The 17,649-nt window shown below is 42.3% G+C and overlaps 1 protein-coding gene across 6 annotated transcripts in view; it reads right to left on the bottom strand.

The window, feature by feature from the left end:
* Positions 1-17,649, bottom strand: part of ncor2 (nuclear receptor corepressor 2) — a 74,575-nt gene that overhangs the window by 54,818 nt on the left and 2,108 nt on the right. For all 6 annotated transcript variants that reach the window (XM_079162000.1, XM_079162004.1, XM_079162002.1 and 3 more), the window contains exons 2-3: positions 2,521-2,716; positions 1,702-1,817 (exon numbers count right to left, since the gene is read on the bottom strand). In XM_079162000.1, the coding sequence (XP_079018126.1) occupies positions 1,702-1,817; positions 2,521-2,625 (221 nt within the window). In that variant the 5' untranslated portion in view covers positions 2,626-2,716. The remainder of the gene's footprint in view (positions 1-1,701; positions 1,818-2,520; positions 2,717-17,649) is intronic.

Below are 17,649 nucleotides of genomic sequence, written 5' to 3'. Positions count from 1 at the left end.
TCCAAGGCCATGTTAGTGCCTACATTATCTGTCAGAATGTGAACAGCCCTCAGCTTGCTACAAATGGAGGCAGGGTGTGCATAGACTGAAGGATTGCCAAGGCCAGAGTTACGCTATTCAGACTCTGAATGAGAAGGTAGAATGAGGGCTTCAGACTGGGTTTTAAGCCCTCTAAAAAGGAATGCTGAAGGCCTGATATATTCAACTGAAAAGGACTCCCCACCCACAGACGCCTGCCAGCAAGACCAGCGTTGTATTTCAGTCTCCACAAAGAAACGTGGGCTAACTGCTAGTCCCCCCCTTCTGATATGATGGTTGTTTTTTTATCTACTGAAAAGTAGAAGTCTCACAAGGCATCCGTCTGTACACCGAGTGTGACTGCCAAAGCACCAGTGATTGAATGAAGGGTGTCAGCAAATCAGGAGCTGGTGGGTAGCAGTTGAACAGCGTGGTGTTTATTTCTGCATCAACCCATGACCCAGCATTGCCACCCTGTGGGCTAGGCTATGCTGACCGTTAAACGGGACCGACACACAGCTCTGGCCTTTACATTGAAGACCATAATCCCATCTGATTGATACTTAAAGACGCAGACACAACACGCAACGGCCACACACTGCGACAGAGTCATTCTACCATCTGCTGTCTGCTGCCATAACGCCTTTTCGTTCCAGAGGCTAGGGGTACACTAATTATCTGACATATTTAGAAAGACGGCCGTCACTCCACATCAGACATACGGTGCATGTAACAAATATCTGCCAGCTGATTTCTAGGAAAGAAATCAATAAAATCATGTTCTTTTTTTGCATGTTTTAAGATATGCAAGAAAATCTGCCTTGACAATCAAGTGAGGAGAAAGAAATTGTGACTTATCCTCTGTGTAACATGCAAAATGAATGGCATGCACATAAATTATTCACAAGAACTCATCAAGACTCATCCTCAAAAAAAAAAAAAAAAAAGCATGGCTATATAAATAATAAACAACTGGTAGATACAAGACCAGAGTCTCCAGAGGGATAGTGCTATACATACAATGCTCTGCCTGACTTACTGTTGGGCCATAGAAGATGGCTAAACTCTGCAAGCTCCATTGCCCTGCAGAGCCGTTTAACACAACATTATGGAGGAACGCCTTGCGGATGCCAATTACGTGAGGATTACACAAGGGGAGGGTTAACAGGCAGAGGTTTGAGCAGAATAATACTGCAGAAAAACGCAGCATGCATGACGCTTTGTCCCTTAGGCGTCAAGACTCAACTAGGACAAGTAAATTAAAGAGGCAGCACTAACATTTTCATGTGAATGGTATAGAGTCTGACATGGACAGCCAACACCATGATATGCAACTAGCCTCTGAACAAAATGTATTAGACTAAAAATGTCACGTCATCTATAATCCCCAGCAGAAGAGGATGTTGAATAAGATTAATATCATCATGGTGCAATATTTTAGTTTAAGTTCTACAAATTATGTTAGGCTGGCATATATTGTTTACGTGACATGATGCTATGTTTGCACTGTAAATACTCCTGCACAAATGAATTTATACAACAAACAGCAGCTAGTAAAGTATGTAATTTTAAAATCCTGATGTAATTAAAAGCACGAGGAATCTAAACAAAGTGCCATCTCAAACAATGACAACATGTTGCTTATGAGAGAATAAACCGTATACATGAGCACGGTGCACCTACCTCTCATTGCCAGGCTGGAACTCTGACAGTAAGGAGGGCCGACGGCGATGGGGCTGGGCCAGGTGGGAGCTGTAGTCCCTGGCATGATGGGAGTGGTAGTCAACCAGTCCCACTTCCTGGAACGCAAACAACAACAAGTTGTCAGCATGGTGCAATAGAGCCCAAGTTAATGAAAAAGAACATTTCTTCCCATTCCCTGCCTCGTTTCTTCTGTAATATCCAGTCAGTTTCTCTCCAGCTCTTATTTCTCCCTCCTCTTCCATTCATTTGTCACACGAATGAAGTAACCCATGCAGCTACTGTAAACTTGTAAAGGATTGTGGGACACAGCTAGTCAACCCTCATCTCATCCTGATGACAAGAGGGAGTGGTGGGATTAACTACAGGTGCAGCTGTGGAGGTCCTGGGGGGGTAAAGCCTTGGCTTCTCCCGCCATACAAGAACAAAAAAGGCCTCGCAAACGCTGGAGGTCACTGAATGAAACTTTGAAGCACGGACAGCTTTGCACCTGATGATACATATCGGAACATAATCTCGATAATTAGGGAGAATTTGGCAGAAATAATTGGGAAAGCCTTGACTGTCAACTCAAACATCTAATGAGGGAACAGCTCTGTGTGCACAACATTGCAACCTGGGAATGTTTCTGTTGGGAGAAACACCAGCGGAGGCCCCTGAGGTCAGGCCCTTTCCAGTGGCTCAGAATAATGCCCTGTTTACCCAATATTCAAGCAGGCATAGCAAGAGCTTCAACTCCAGTAAAAAGGGTACTACACTACAGGTGGTGCCATTAAACACATGGTTTGCCAGGCCCCTTACCGCGTGTGCCCGTTGCAGCTGCAGTGGTAGACTCGCCGGGTTTGGCAGGTGCCGTGTGTCCACCGTCCTCCGGCCCGGCTGCACAGACTGGGGGTGAGAGGACATGCTGGCACAGCCGCTTCCTCTACAGGCAGGAAGTGGGTGTGGCTGCAGAGCAGATGCCGTGCATTATTGGACGTTTCGCTTTGCCAGCAACCTGTAGAGATAAAAAAAAAAAAAAACATGGGACATGAGACAGTATTTGTAGATGAGCAACCCCTGTGGAAGTGCCCTGGACGCTTCCATACCTGCAAAGCACAATGCATAAAACATTGTGCAATATGCGTCACTGTTTCTTGGAAACAATTGTATGTTTTCTGGCTAGCACCTACAGAGTAGCACCTACAGAGTAGCGAGCTGAAAGTGTGTGTGTGTGTGTGTCTCTGTCTGCACCGGATATCAGCATGTCATCACAGCTGCTCTCCCCTCCATCGCTCCCGGTAAAGGAGCGAGAGTCCCTGCACCTGCTAGACTGAACCCCTCCTTCACTGCTTACTGAATGGCCCACTGTCCTCACACCGAGGGCTCACAGACAGAGACCAGCCAAGTCAAGCAGCCAGCCCGTAAACCAAAAATACTCAAGAGTTTAATGGGGCTTTACAGGCAATATAAATAACTCAATGACAGATAGAGATGTAGGTATGAGAGTCAGGCACTAGAGCAGGGGGTCTCCTACAAGTAGCTTGCTACCGGTTTCTGAGCAGCTCGCTAAAAGGTTAAAAAAATATGGAAGTAAATTTGATAACACAAAAGTCACTTTGTGAATTTGATTTGGATAGAAATGTAACAGACATTCTTCTGACACAAAATTATTATTTGCCAATTAGCTGTCAAATAAGTTGGAGACCCCTTCCTGCACAAGATTTGAACTCCAGATAACGTTACGCAAACTAGAGCTACAAGGAGTGTGTCTTATATTGACCAATAGTGAAGATATAAGTAAAACCAGGCGTGCACCAAGCTGGAGCACACTCCAACATACCACCTCTGTAAAAGCTAGAGGTTTATTCTGCACATAGGTAGTGAAAAGGAAGGAAGGTAGGAGTAATAGAGGCAAGAAGAAAGGGCCATAATCCCATTACAGTGACCGTGCAGATTACAGCACACATGGCAAAACACACAACTGTATGGTTAACATTGGATACGATGCTGAGGAGCAACAAGGTGGACATATGACAATAGCTTGAAACCCTCAATGGGAAAGAATTTTAAATTCTATCTTGAGACGACGTCTCCGGTCAGCTGGTTACAGCACCATTATGAGACATTAGTAGTAGTAGGTGGACTAGTACTCATGACATGTGTCCCTGTGACTCCTGCCAAAAAAGACATTAGGACGCCTGCCATATCTTTGATACCTCTGACTAATGACGCCGCTCACTCGCTCTCATAGCTCATGTTTCAGCACTGTGGGAGCCACACAAGAGCAACGGTGGCAAAGATAAAAGTTCTCAACATGGAACAAGATAGCAAAGTGCTCGAGGAGTACGACAAGTCTGTACACTGAATTATAGGAGAACTACAAGTCTGTACACTGAATTATAGGAGAACTACAAATCTGTACACTGAATTATAGTAGAACTACAAATCTGTACACTGAATTATAGGAGAACTACAAATCTGTACACTGAATTCTAGTAGAACTACAATTCTGTACACTGAAAGAGAAAGCCGCCGCCACCAAGGAGACAACATTCCCAAATAAAAGTCCAAGCATTGAATGTTGTAGATGACAATGAATGAGATTCAATACTAAATGCAATTGTTCACATCTGTTGAGAATTAATGCAGATGAAATAATAATTGTTAGTTTAGTTAATAACCATAACAAGGAATGTTGATAAGATATGTGTGGTAAGATATTCAATTGGTATCTTTCACATTATTATTTATTTAATAAATTAATCATTAACAGGGTATCCACAGCTTTATATATTGATCTTACAAGATCAAATGTTTAATCTAGGTGCTTTATTATCTAAAAAAAAAGACTTTCATGCTTGGGTTGTCAAAGAAATAGATGTTTTTGTAAGAAGGTTTTTTTCAAACCGGAGTATACAAAAATAGACATACCATGTGGTGATCTCATATAGAGTATTTACTCATTGAATTAGCAGAAAACACTCTATACTGTGATATATATACTGTTCTATCATGAGAGAAGTTCTGTCAAAATGTGTAGAGATTTAAATAGGAACAGGTTTCTGTTTCTTTGTGAAGTGAACAATAATATAACAGGTGTGGTGCTTTAGCGAAACTATTCATACTTCACTAAAGAGCTCGATCTTAGGGTAGGGTTAGCACTATTATACTATACTGAGGAGACTGCAGAAGGCCCAAAGACAAAATGGCTACCCAAAATATTTAGAGCCCACTTGATCAATAATGATCTCGGGTCACATGTGCTTTTTCCGGCCTGGAAAACACATTCACTATCAAAGGGAACTTGAGAGAAAAATGTTTATTCTTTCCCTTCATGAAACACTTTCATTTTAATCATTTAATTCTTCTTCTTTTGGGGTCAGAATTATTTCAAATGTAACACATTTTGGTGTCTGACCTACACTGCTTTTATCTCCGTTATCAAAAACATTATTTATAGAAAGAAGAAAAACGACAATTTAATAGGTAATTTCATACTTTCGAACCATCTCTCCATCCACAGGAGTATGATGTGTTGACAGTTTGGACCTGATAACATTACAATAGTCTGCTTGTAACTGTAGAGTTTATTGGCATCATGTAGTACTTTTGTCTCATAAAATATATTATCTCCACAACCTGTGGTTCACCCCAAAAATATAAAATGACATATTTTTACCTGTAGTGCTATTTATCAATCTAGATTGTTTTGAGCGAGTTGCCTAGTTTTGGAGATATCGGCCGTAGAGATGTGTGCCTTCTCTCCAATATGATGGCACTCTGCTTACATTTGAAATACTCAACAGAAATGTCTCTTTCCAGAAATCATGACCCGGTTACTCACCGGTACTGATGCCAGGTCAGCTACCTCCGCTGATGGCCACAGTTCCTCATAGTGGTCACTAAAGTCCCAACCCGGACAGTATTGACTTTTGCGACTAGTAGTAAACAAGGACTTTTTATAGCACCGTGAACGTGATCATGAATGTGACCTGTAGTAGTGTGCCAGTGTGCCAGTCTCCGTTGCCTGACTCCTTATTGCCGTACAGAGAGGGGCACTATCTACCCTTCCTTCCTGCCACACTGTCACAAACACAAAGAGTCACTTGATTACGCAGCGGGTTCCATTACGAGAGGCTGAACATGGCTCTGGCTTTAAGGAACAGAGGAGCTCTGTAAACACAGGCTCGTGAGAGGCCACGAGATAGGAAAACACTACCGAAATCCTAACACCAGCCAGAGACTTTGTCTGTGTGTCAGCAGGTAGTCTGAACTGTGGCGTGAAAACGTTCAAGGAACTGGTGCACACAGACCTGGATAAACACAACATACTAAAGGGAGGAGCTGAAGCAGACCTCACTGCTGGTGAAATACTAGATGAAGAGGATTCATTAATTGATATTGCATGCAAATATGCTCAGCAAAAAGGCAGGAAAAAAAAAAAAGACAAAGGCCAGCAAGACAAAGGGAGGGTGAGATAAGCCATCCTCCTCTCTTTGATGACCAGTCAGAGAGAGATTCCCCCCCCCCCCCCCGAGAGGGACGAAAAAACAAGTCTGAAGGCAGTCACAAGCTCTGCAGAGGACAAAAAAAAACCTGAATCAAGATGAGAGGGCCAAAACAATGAGGGAGCTTTTGACATAAACTCTGAGGCGAATGGGGCCTTTCCAGACGAGAGGCTAAACACATGCAATGGCACCATTACAGACACCCACAGGCGAGTCGGTGGCTCGCTGCCAACACTGCGAATGAACTCAGTCAACTCACTCTAGCGGGCTTTTCTTCTCCCCTCTCCTTTTTGCTTTCGTCTTCTGCACAGAGCCGAGTTGGCCTCAGCCAATATTTCATCCTCCCCCCCCCCTTCCTCCCTCCCTCTCCATTTTAGGAATGGCTGTGAAAATACGAGCACGGAGCACACAGACGGCTTCCAGCCCACCAAGGAGAGCGGGACGCTGAGTTCAAACAAGTTTAATTCTGCTGACATAAACAGTTAATCAGATCTCTGTGTAGTCTCACTCGGTAGCTTGACAGTCGAGCTTTAAGAGCAGTAGTAAGAGGAAGTCAACAGCTTGTAACATAATATGTGATAAGAGCCTCGATAGCATGGCTTGGACCCTCGGCCTCACACACACACACACCGCAACAACTTCCTGTTAATCATAAGCCCATAAAATATTATGGCAGTATTTACAGGCAGAAAAAAAAACAAATTAGGGTATTTAGCCGTCAGAAAAAGTGCTTCTGTAATTATTACGACAGCCAGAAGAGACGATGGCTTCACTCAAATGCATGGGGATGTTTTGAAAAGGCAGATGAGTGAACTGTAATGGGCATAAGGCTTGGTCTGGGAACAACATCAGAAGTCTATAAAGCAGTGCCCTAGAGAGCCGAGTTTAGGGGGGGGGGGGGGGCTGCTAGGACTCTCAGCCCAGGAATGTGGCACCCTGTCAGGTCTCATAAGGATTTATCTCCCTGGAGCCTCATTACCAAAAGGCCCCGGACAAGGAGACTCTCACTCGCTTACCCTTCCACTCACCCACCCTCACCCTCAATACTGATAATCAAAATATGTATTAATCTCAATAAATAATGTTCTATTTACAGGTTTTTGTTACCTTTTCCCTCTTTTTGCATTCATTATGGAGAAGACATGACGTGTGAAAGTCAAGTAAATATGTTGTGGACATTGCATCTACATCTACATAAATGCATGATTTTACATTCACATAGGGAAATGGGTAGACATAAAAAAAAATGGTGTAGTTTCCAGTGTTAAGAGTATTCGTCCAGTGTTTTTGGAGGTAGAGAAAAAAAGATTATAAACAACTTTATTGAAAATAAATCTCAAATGTATCATCGTCATCGCTTAGCCCTACACTGAAGTGCTCTCAAACTCTATATCTGCATGCAAACACTTGCTTTCTGGAAGATTTTCCATTGATCTTCATCTCTACTTGCAGCATGGGTGGTGTTTCTAGAGAAACTGGAAGTCTTTTCCATCAACATTCATAAAGTCACCTACGGTTCTGAGGAACGTCTGCATTGGCTTCAACACTCAGCTGCAGAAATGTGGCAGTAGAGAAACCAGCTTCACCCTAATTCAACAACAACAAAGATTCCGCAATTAATACCCTGAAGCTTCAGTATCGGGGTCCCAAGAGGTTTTTTAAAGGTCAGGATTTAGAAACAAGGTTAATCTGTGTGGTGAGCAGCGTTTCTCAAGAAAACAGCTTTAACACTTAAGCCTTCTCCGACCTGACCTCACCCATTGTTTGTGTAATCAAAATGATCTGTGTAGTTTTCTATGTTTACCCTGGGTACCATGAAACGCCCCGTTACTCATTTGCATTTTTCTTTCTCAATAATATTTGTCCCGTTTACTTTCTGTGCAATAAAAGCCTACATTATAAACATGTGTACCTTTAAATGGTCTATTCCTCTTGTCACATGTGTAGTCAACAGCACGGCGAGAGAAAAACTAGGTTCAATCGAAACCAAGCCAAGTGAAGAGGAGGAAGTTGCAGAGCAACAAACAATAAATGAGAAAAGTGAGAAGGTGATTTCCAACACCTTTAAATTAACGGTTGGACCCCAGCAAGAAAAACACGGATCATAGATCTGCCAAACCAGAGTACGACGCCCTTTACACTGCCAAGCCATAACATCCAGGACCATGCTGACAAAGCAGAATCCACCTTTACTGGTCTGACATTAAAAAAGGGGAAGTCGACACGTGACCAATGCAGAGTCCATAATGCAAGATATTTTACTGTGGGTACATGATTAACCTCTAACATAAGCAAACAAGATGGACAAAGGCTTATATCTGGACCCTTAAAACACACTAAAATGTACAAACCTCTTATTTCGCTTTGCCAATCCAACCATTAGTGAGGAAAAAGGCACAATAGAGAATGAGTTACAAACAGGAACGTCAAATCAAATGTCAGGTGACAGAGAGAGGCTATAAAAGGCAGCAGGTGATCTAACGATTCCCCGTGTGTGCCAGCTTGATGCATAGTGCAGCTCCTGGCAGGCAGGTGGCTAACGCTACGCTATTAGCACCAAACAGAGAAAGGACACCCCGAGCTAATCTTTGCCTTTACCGCTGCTCAACTTTCAGACAGGATATCAGCGGTCACAGCGCACAGCCGGCTACTGAAGACACCGAGTGTGAACACCCGCAGTTAACTTTGACACGGCTGTAATTTGTGTGACAGAAAGCGAGACAATCTCCCTAAAACCACAGCCTGTCAAAGCTTTCATTTTGAATCTCACTGAACAGCACGCTACCCATCATGTTGACGACAGCGCGATGGGCAAAGAAACACCTGCTGCACCGAGCGAGGAGTGAAGAAACAATACAAGTGATTGTGAAACTAAAAACGGAAGTAGTAGTAGTAGTAGTATCGGGATATAAACAACATGATAAACTGCAGTACATGCACCCTTCATTTGGAATAGCTTTAACGTTGTCACGCTGCTTATTGCCTTCTAAGCTAAGGCCACTGACCTCCCGGCCTGTCGCATGATTCCGGCAAATATCCCCAACATGGCATCGCACAAGCAAGCGGCCGTATTCTGTCAAGCGACGCCATGTGATCCCGACACATGACGGATGTAGCAGTGTAGCGCCCCGTATTTACGAAGAAACGTGTCAACACATCACTCCCCCTGCAGAGAAAGCAGCCCCGACGCGCGTGTTAGACGACTATACCACGAGTCGTACGTTACGATTACGATACACCACATATCTGAGGAGTGGGATATAGTTTTACATGTTTTGCAGACATGGTCAATACACTAGTACTATTTTAAAAAGGTTATGTTGAAAAGAATATATATATTGCAATGTGTATTGTATTGTGATACGTATTGCATCGTGAGGTGCTTGGCAATACACAGCCCTAATAATGAATGTATAAAACAGGTTAGATCAAATATAGCCTGCGGGAAGGCTTACTAGTACGTTACAGTATGCATTGAAAAGAAATCTAATTCAGAATCAGACTTGCTTTGAAAGACTTAAATCATTTTATGCAACAAAACATAAAAACACCTATCATATGATTTCTAATACACAAGAGATTGTTACAGATCTACAGTATATACAACAGCTGAGATGTGATGTTTTTTGTTGTAGTGTGTCTTCTTAGGGCTGCAGCAATTATTCAGTGTAATCAATGACATTGACTTTGAAAATGCATCAACATCAATATTTTAAACCAACACATGCACCACCGGCCTAGCTACCGAAGCACCGATCAATAGCAGAGTCTATCACTTTTGATTACAAACGGGGGCGAGTTTACTGTAACAAAATGGGGAGTGTATGTTTTACAGGTCAGATGAGTATCACAGATGATGGACAAAAGTCCCAAAATGTGAATGTTACATGAAAACAAGAGAAGTAAGCCGTTATAGGAGTTGTGTGTGGGCCGGCTGCTCTGCGGTAGTGTAACTGGGTGGAGGACGTGAACACAATTCTTCTAATTGAAGGTCAGGTTTATCAAATAAAAAAACCAACAAATATAAAGCAAATGACAACTCTAAAGGGAAGTATTAACTATACATGTTGTCTATCATTATACCCCTAAAGACAACAGAAAGAAAGATATTCCTGCCATGAATCATCAACTGATACTTGTGTCATATTCTAAAAGAATAAATAAATGTTGGTCAGGCAAAAATCACATGGCATATTTCTATTTTTCAACAGATCATATCCATCATTAGCATTGTCTCAACACAGGAAACGGAGGAGATATGAATGGGGCCAGTGATTGGTAGGCCTGTACCTCCAGATGTGCTCGTCCAGCTGTGTCCAGGCTGGACAGCAAAGCAGCGACTGGATTTCCTGCCTGTTCCCCTGCTGCCGGCCCGCCTCAGCGACACTGTGTTAAAATTACATAAGGCTCTCCCCTCCCCCGCCCCGTTGGCCAGTGTAGAACTGAGGCCTTCACTGACTGCACTTCACAGTCCTTGGTCTTGATTGCCAACTTAAAAAAATAAATAAAAAAAAAACAGGTTTCGACCAACGAATGATTCCTCTGGGATTCTCACACATACAAAACGCATTTAGACCACAATCTGAACGCACAGAACGATGGGAGTTTTGGGGCATTAGCGAGATGGAGCACATATTTGATGAACAGCAAAGATTATAGCCAACGTCTAGGTGACAGCTGAGATACACGCATGTACTCTGCTTCCAAGAGGCAACAACAACAAAAAGTGAAACTGCACTAAATAGGGAAACTCATTCATTCACGAGGCTGAAAAGCAAGTCAGAGGGCTTTCTGGAACAAACTAAACATGCTCTATTAAGCCCTTCACCACAGTTTCCTGACGGTCTGGACTACGTCTGACCAGGCCGAGTCAAACCTCAAGCAGATATTTTCCGAACTTAAATCACATCGTGAGAAATCAAGTTAGCAAGATGTAGCCAAGAACATCAGAAGCTGCACTACAATATTTAGATTGTCCCTTTATGGTGAATATGATTCACAAGGCAAGGAGTTGTGTCCGTTGCAATTTAACACTTACTTACGCAGAAGTTGTTTTATGGCTGTTACTATTCGCACTGATGCATTAGAGAAGTTTGAGTGTATTTCGTTTAAAGGTGTTGTAGAAATATCCATTCAGACACGGTGTCAAAAAGCTCTTGTACAAGCGGTTTCATTGATTAACCCACAAACATGTCCATGAATGACAAACAGTCAAACATTGTCACTGTGACTGATTATTAGTTAAATATTGATGCCCAAATTAACTCTCTACAGACCGTTTTGAATGGCTACACAATGTGACAGCATGTCTCTGATGCACGAGGTCTCTCTCTCTCTCTCTCTCTCTCTCTTTATTCCCCGTTGGCTCGGTTCTTGAAGCCCACCTGACATTCACGTCTCCATGCTGAGGAGCAGGAAATAAAATGGAGGAGTGCACTTGTCTGCTGGGCTGACCTACTTCCTCCTCACTACTACTTAATAATTCAAACAGCTTTGAAATGTTCTTCTGTACGGCAGCGTGCAACCCGAGTGACTCTGTTTGCCCCTCATGGCAGCAGCCTCACAGAGCTTCTATTTATGTATGAGGGTCCAACAGTATGTGTGTGTGTACAGTTTGAGGGCGTGCATGGGTGTGCAATGCTAATGGCCATAAATGCGTGTGTTGTTTACACAAACAACACACCAAACAACACTTCCCGACTAGATTTGATACACAAGGTTTTGAATTATGGACAGAGGCGGATTTAGTGGGGGGAAATACCCATTTTACACAACAAAACGTCACACCAGCAGCTTGATGTTTTGATGCACTCGGGGGACTAATTTGTTGGAAACTGCACCGTCATGGATCCAGTGCACATGTCAAGACAGGAGTCTAGACACGTCACGTCAATCCCCCACCACAAGCACACCCTAACCTGTAATTACTGTCCACCGTCATACTAGGGATGCACCAATAACAACAGGACAAGTCATTCAATTTGAGTATTTGTAGACGCAGAGTACCGATATGAGAAGCTAATAATACCATTACAGACCTAACAGTGACTTTGAAAACATTAAATTATTTGTTTTCCTGATATAAACATATAGTTCGCAGTAGGAATGTTAACCTTAAGTGCGCTTGAGTTATTGTTGCTAATTTCCTAGCTAACCCCCCCCTTCACTTTAAATCAGCAGCTGGCTGACAAGCAAGACATGGGGACTTAGCTTGGGTCTCCTCGAGGGTCTGGAGGAGCTGTAGGATTTATTCACCGACAAATAAACTCGTAGTAGAATCGGGTGTGGTTGTATGAAAGTATGAGTACATGAGCACATTATCGGACCACTACTTACCTCCTACCTGTCACAGTTACATGACACCCATATTTCACCCGTTGATCATCCACCCTGAGCTGTGTGTGCCCTCGGCGATCCTCACTTACGTGCTTTCCAGAATGTGAAAACCACATTCCTAGAAGAAAAGTTATGCTAATCGGAGGGATAAATAAAACGCCGTCCACAGCTGTAGCCGACACATAAACAAGAGTCATGTCCTCTGACGTGCTGCCGTCTGTGTTGCGTAACGGAGTCGAGTGAATCACTTACCACAGAGCCACTTCTAATCTCTGCTAATCCGCTGCCTGCCTCTTTTTTAGTGTGTTTAAATATGGGTGACTGGTTTTTAATAAGAACTCCATTTCATAGCAATGGAAATCAAAATAGAAGGGCTTATGAATGATAAATAGCGTTAACTTTTAATCGATTTCTAATAACACACAAAACAACAACATGCAATCAAAGGGATATTATATAAAGCTTTTGAATAGTATTTTGGACTTCCGAGTCCTATTTTTGTGGTCCATTTATCTAGTGAAGTCTATCTTTACCAATTGGTTTTCTAGGTGTTATCAATGAAAAAGTAAAAGATGCCGTTTAGGATGATCTCCAAAACCCCAAGGCACTCCTTCACAAACTGTAAAGGTCAACAGGAAGAAAGAATGCCGCAGTTGACAATTATAACATAAGTAATTACAGGTATAAGTAACTGACGTAGTTTGGATTAATTATATTAAAGACTTCAGGCTTGAAGAACGTGTTATAACACGCATTCAAAGGAGTAGACACATACAACACTACCACAACATGAGAGCACAGAACAGCTTTTAAATACTGTTTATACATAAAGGCAATAGCTTAAAAACCAGACTGAAAGGTCACAGGATTTCACTGGTGCTACTGTTAACTTGTGCAAATTAAAATGCTCTATTGAAACAGTACTTGTAGCCTAAAGGATAAAGTGTGTGTTTGTGCAATAGTGTAGACCTATTTTGAATGGAGATGCACAGGTGACAGTCAAATTTACACACGTGCCAAATGATAGTTCTGTGTCGCACACACAGCTGCCCAGACAGTAATGTCAGAGCCACACACACACACACACACACACACACACAAACATATCAGGGTGTAGAAGTTGTTCAAAGAGAGAGAAGAAGACATAACGCTCGCAATTAGTCACAACTGCAAGTCCACAATAAGACGCAGAGGAACAAATCTAAAAGCAATTGGAACAGCTAACTTTAGACATTTATTATATTGTAATTTATTCCCATGCATGTCGCCGACTGGCTCGTCTGCAGCTAGCACGAGGTCCCTCACAAGTATTAACTAATATTAACGAATCAATTGAGTTTGCATTAAGTTGCGTTCAAGCTCTATTCAGTAAAAATGAGTATTGGACAAAGCTAAACTATAACACTATCATGATGTGTTCAAATGAAGGCTAATCTTGTAAAATGTAGTTTTTGGTGAGTTGTTCACAGCAATATAAAATAGATATTAAAGAGGGAATTATGACCTGTTTAACTTATACAAACAATATAACACATGTTTAATATTAGAGGCATTTGAAAAAATAGTTATGACATTTATAAGCAAAAAAGAAATAGAAACTAAACTTGAACCTAACTTACGCTCCAGATAAAAACAAACGTGTGTAGGAAGTACGTTCAGTTTAGTCTCTCTATCACAGGACTGGCAAGTCTTTCCCACAGAAGGGACATGCAAGGCCATAAAAAGAAAAATGTTTAGAGAACAGAGATAATGATAATATATAATACATGTCTGTGTGTTTAAGAGCAGCTGGGGATCTTCAGATAATCATAATATACAACAAACTATCAGAAAACCAGATGAGGAATGCTGGTTTAATGTCTCTCTTTAAATAATTGAATAAGAGATTAAAAACATGCTCATGAACCTCCATATGTTCTCTACTGTTTCAGTACCATCTCACTCATGTTATCCTAACAGTGAGGCGTGTCAAAGTGTGCTCGTAAAAAGATAAGTAAAGCAATATATTTTCAATATGCAGCGGTATGAAATTCAATTTCTAAAGTGCCAAATTACAGCAGCCTCAGTTAAACATTGTAATTACCAGAGAGCTGTATTGGTTTGCTGAAAAAACGTCATGATTTCTCCGTTAGATTCCTGTTTGTTTGTTTGTTGAGGTCGCGGATTGTTTATAGTTCATGTAAACCAGTAACGATGGTTTTTAAATTGGATTTCATGCAGGAAAGTGTGCCGATTAATGAAATTTGTTTCATTATGATTTGACTTGCAGAGAAGTCGCATCGTCGACATTGCTAACAAATATTGCGGGGATCCATTGAATTTTGATTATTGCGAGCAGCATCACAAATTCCTGGAGGGACATGTAAATCATGTTGTGGCCCTTTGGAGCTCTGACCTACAGACACCATTAACCCTTAGACTAGCAGCATCTACTTGCTCTCTTTGACGACTGCATCCTGAATATGAAAGTCTGAGGCTAATGGCTACTTGCAGGATCTGTATGGGCCCATATGAGAGCGGCGCTTTCCTCAAAATAACACGCCACAGCCCTGTTTTTTTCCACTTGGCGATCCCAGAAAAATGGTACAACTGCTCAACCTCAGCCCCAGGGCGGCCACTGGAACCGAGGGTGGCACCGTGTCCAGTTCAATGGCAGTTTGATTGGGAGTAATTCGAGGAACCGCAACAGACCGACTGTGCCTGATCCTAATATTCCACCACTGCGAGTCGAGCATAAAATTACCCACACACGAAACCCACCAGGTGCAGCCCACTAGTGAGCAAGAAGTGCTAGACAGCTGCTGTTACTCATTCCTTGAGAGGGGAACGGGTTGGGAGGAGGGACCGGGCCTGGGAGGCAGTTTCATGGCGGCTGCCTCATATTTCCCTCTTTGGTTTCTGCGCGTTAACTTAAGGGTTTACAAACGTCCACCGCGGCATTCCAGAGTTGTGTTATTTCGTGTGCTGTGATTTCAGTCGGCTAAATATAAATTCCAGTTGAATATGCAGTGTGAAATGCTTATTGGTGGAACGGTTTCATTTGAATAGATCCATGATGGGATTTGCCTAAATTAAAAAACACTCAGAGACGCAGATTATTAGTGTATGCAAATTAGGAGGATGTGGATTTAATGTCACGTCCTACCTACAAATAAACATCCAAAATTCAGGTTGAGATTTCAACAAAGGCTGTATCATAAACAAAATCATTCGGCCGAACATCGCCTAAAGGGATGTTGATACATAAATGTAGGAGGACATTGGCTAAACATGCTCAAGTAAAAACAAGCCACAGTTAAAAAAAAAATAACATTTTAAAAAACATTTAAAACATATCTAAAGTATTCTTGTCTGATTGTGGGAATAATAGTTCGATGGAGTCCTTGGTTGTTAAAATAACAACAGATAGTTGCAGACCTACCTAAGTGACTATTAGTTACATTGTAATGGATGTGATGCTTCCCTCACAGACAGTAAATGAGCGAGGACTCTCCCCTTTCCAGTTTCGTAAACGCGTTGTGTTTCATAACACGAGCAGAGACTGAACTAGCACTGAAGCGGTCTCTCCCTGAGGCACCACACTGAGCACAGGATTATCTTTGCCCCCATTACCCCTTTGGAGGGAGGGAGGGAGGGGGCGAGAGAGAGAGAGAGAGAGCTCCTCATTCTCCTTTAACACTTTACAATCCAAACAGCTACGCTGATATTGTACTATGAGTGCACAGAACTCATGTCAGCAGAGTCACAACATAATGAATTATTGGCAGACTTTGTTCTCTCTCGGCTGCTTTGTCAGACCTACAACACCTGAATACTTCATGTTGGATGTCGTGTCTATATCACAAATTATCCAACCTGTCAAGTCCCCAAACATGGAAACAAATGTTTGGTCATATTCTCAGTCTGTCTCTCCTATTCTTGGGTCAAATGTTTCCATATTTGAATCCTTATTATTTAGTTATTGCAGGGGTTCTTGCTCCAAATAAAGCTTTACTCTAGCTTGTTGATGTCGGGTATCAGAAATATAAATACTTAATTTCTTTAACGTAATGCCCGCCTCTCATATTACAAATGTCCACAAAGTAAGTATACTTGTGCAGTAGACAACCATATGTTGAACCCGTGATGTGGGCACAAGACAAGTGCTTCTGGCTGTGGTCATTTCTATTTCTGCCAATTCCTCTTTGCAATGTAAAACTCAGCTGACAAAAAAATAAAAGTCAATTTTTATGCATTTCACACAAAGGGAGTGGTAATTGTTAACGTTGTTGACTAAGGCTTCAGGAATGTATCACTGATTCACAATAAGAACCCTTATGGTAGTCTGAGGAAGACTTTATTTGTGTAGCAACAACAGGAAACATTATGGTTGCAAGGTTTCCCCCACAGTGTTTTATCTTATAGCAGAAGCGGGCCGCAGCGCCTAAAACAAAGACCACCGCCGCTAACCTCATTAACCTGAATACATTTCTGTGAAATGACACATTAAAAGGATCTCTATTGATTATTCAGAACATTATCATAACAGCTCCATAAAGAAATAGTGGAATAATGTCTACCTAAGCAGAGAATGAAGTTGCTTTCCCCCTTTGTGTAATCCGAGTTTCTCTGTGGTTTGTTTACATAGTCGGGCTGCCATCGCATGCGCTTGAGAGCGAGTCTCCGCAATCATGAACGGAGGAATTTGTAATCTATGCGCTGCATTATTCTCTGAAACGCCAGAGAACGTACAAACAAAATGATGTGAGAAATATGAAGAATCAAGAAGACAACGAGTGTAACTCATAGATATGACCACATATAGACTGTAGGTGTAAACGGCAAAAAGCCATACATTTGGGACAATCACGCGTGTGCGCGCCAAAAATTCAGACGTGCACGACCTAGCACTGAGGCCACTTCCGGAGCCTACACGCCGCCGTGATTATGTCACGTTCTGGTGGACCCGCCTCACGCCGGCTTTACTATGGCGAGTATAAAGTGCATTTTAGTGTGCCCCACTGGCCCGCTCTGCACCGCACTCATATGGCTATTACAGCTGATAACACCATCCCCATCAAGTTGCAGAAGCATAGCGCCCTCCCTCCGGTTCCCCCCCCCCCAG

Source organism: Pholis gunnellus (genome assembly GCF_910591455.1).
Source record: "Pholis gunnellus genome assembly, chromosome: 6".
Classification (NCBI taxonomy): Eukaryota; Metazoa; Chordata; class Actinopteri; order Perciformes; family Pholidae; genus Pholis; species Pholis gunnellus.
The sequence above is the reverse complement of the archived record's forward strand: the minus strand, read 5'-3'. Positions and strand labels throughout refer to the sequence as shown.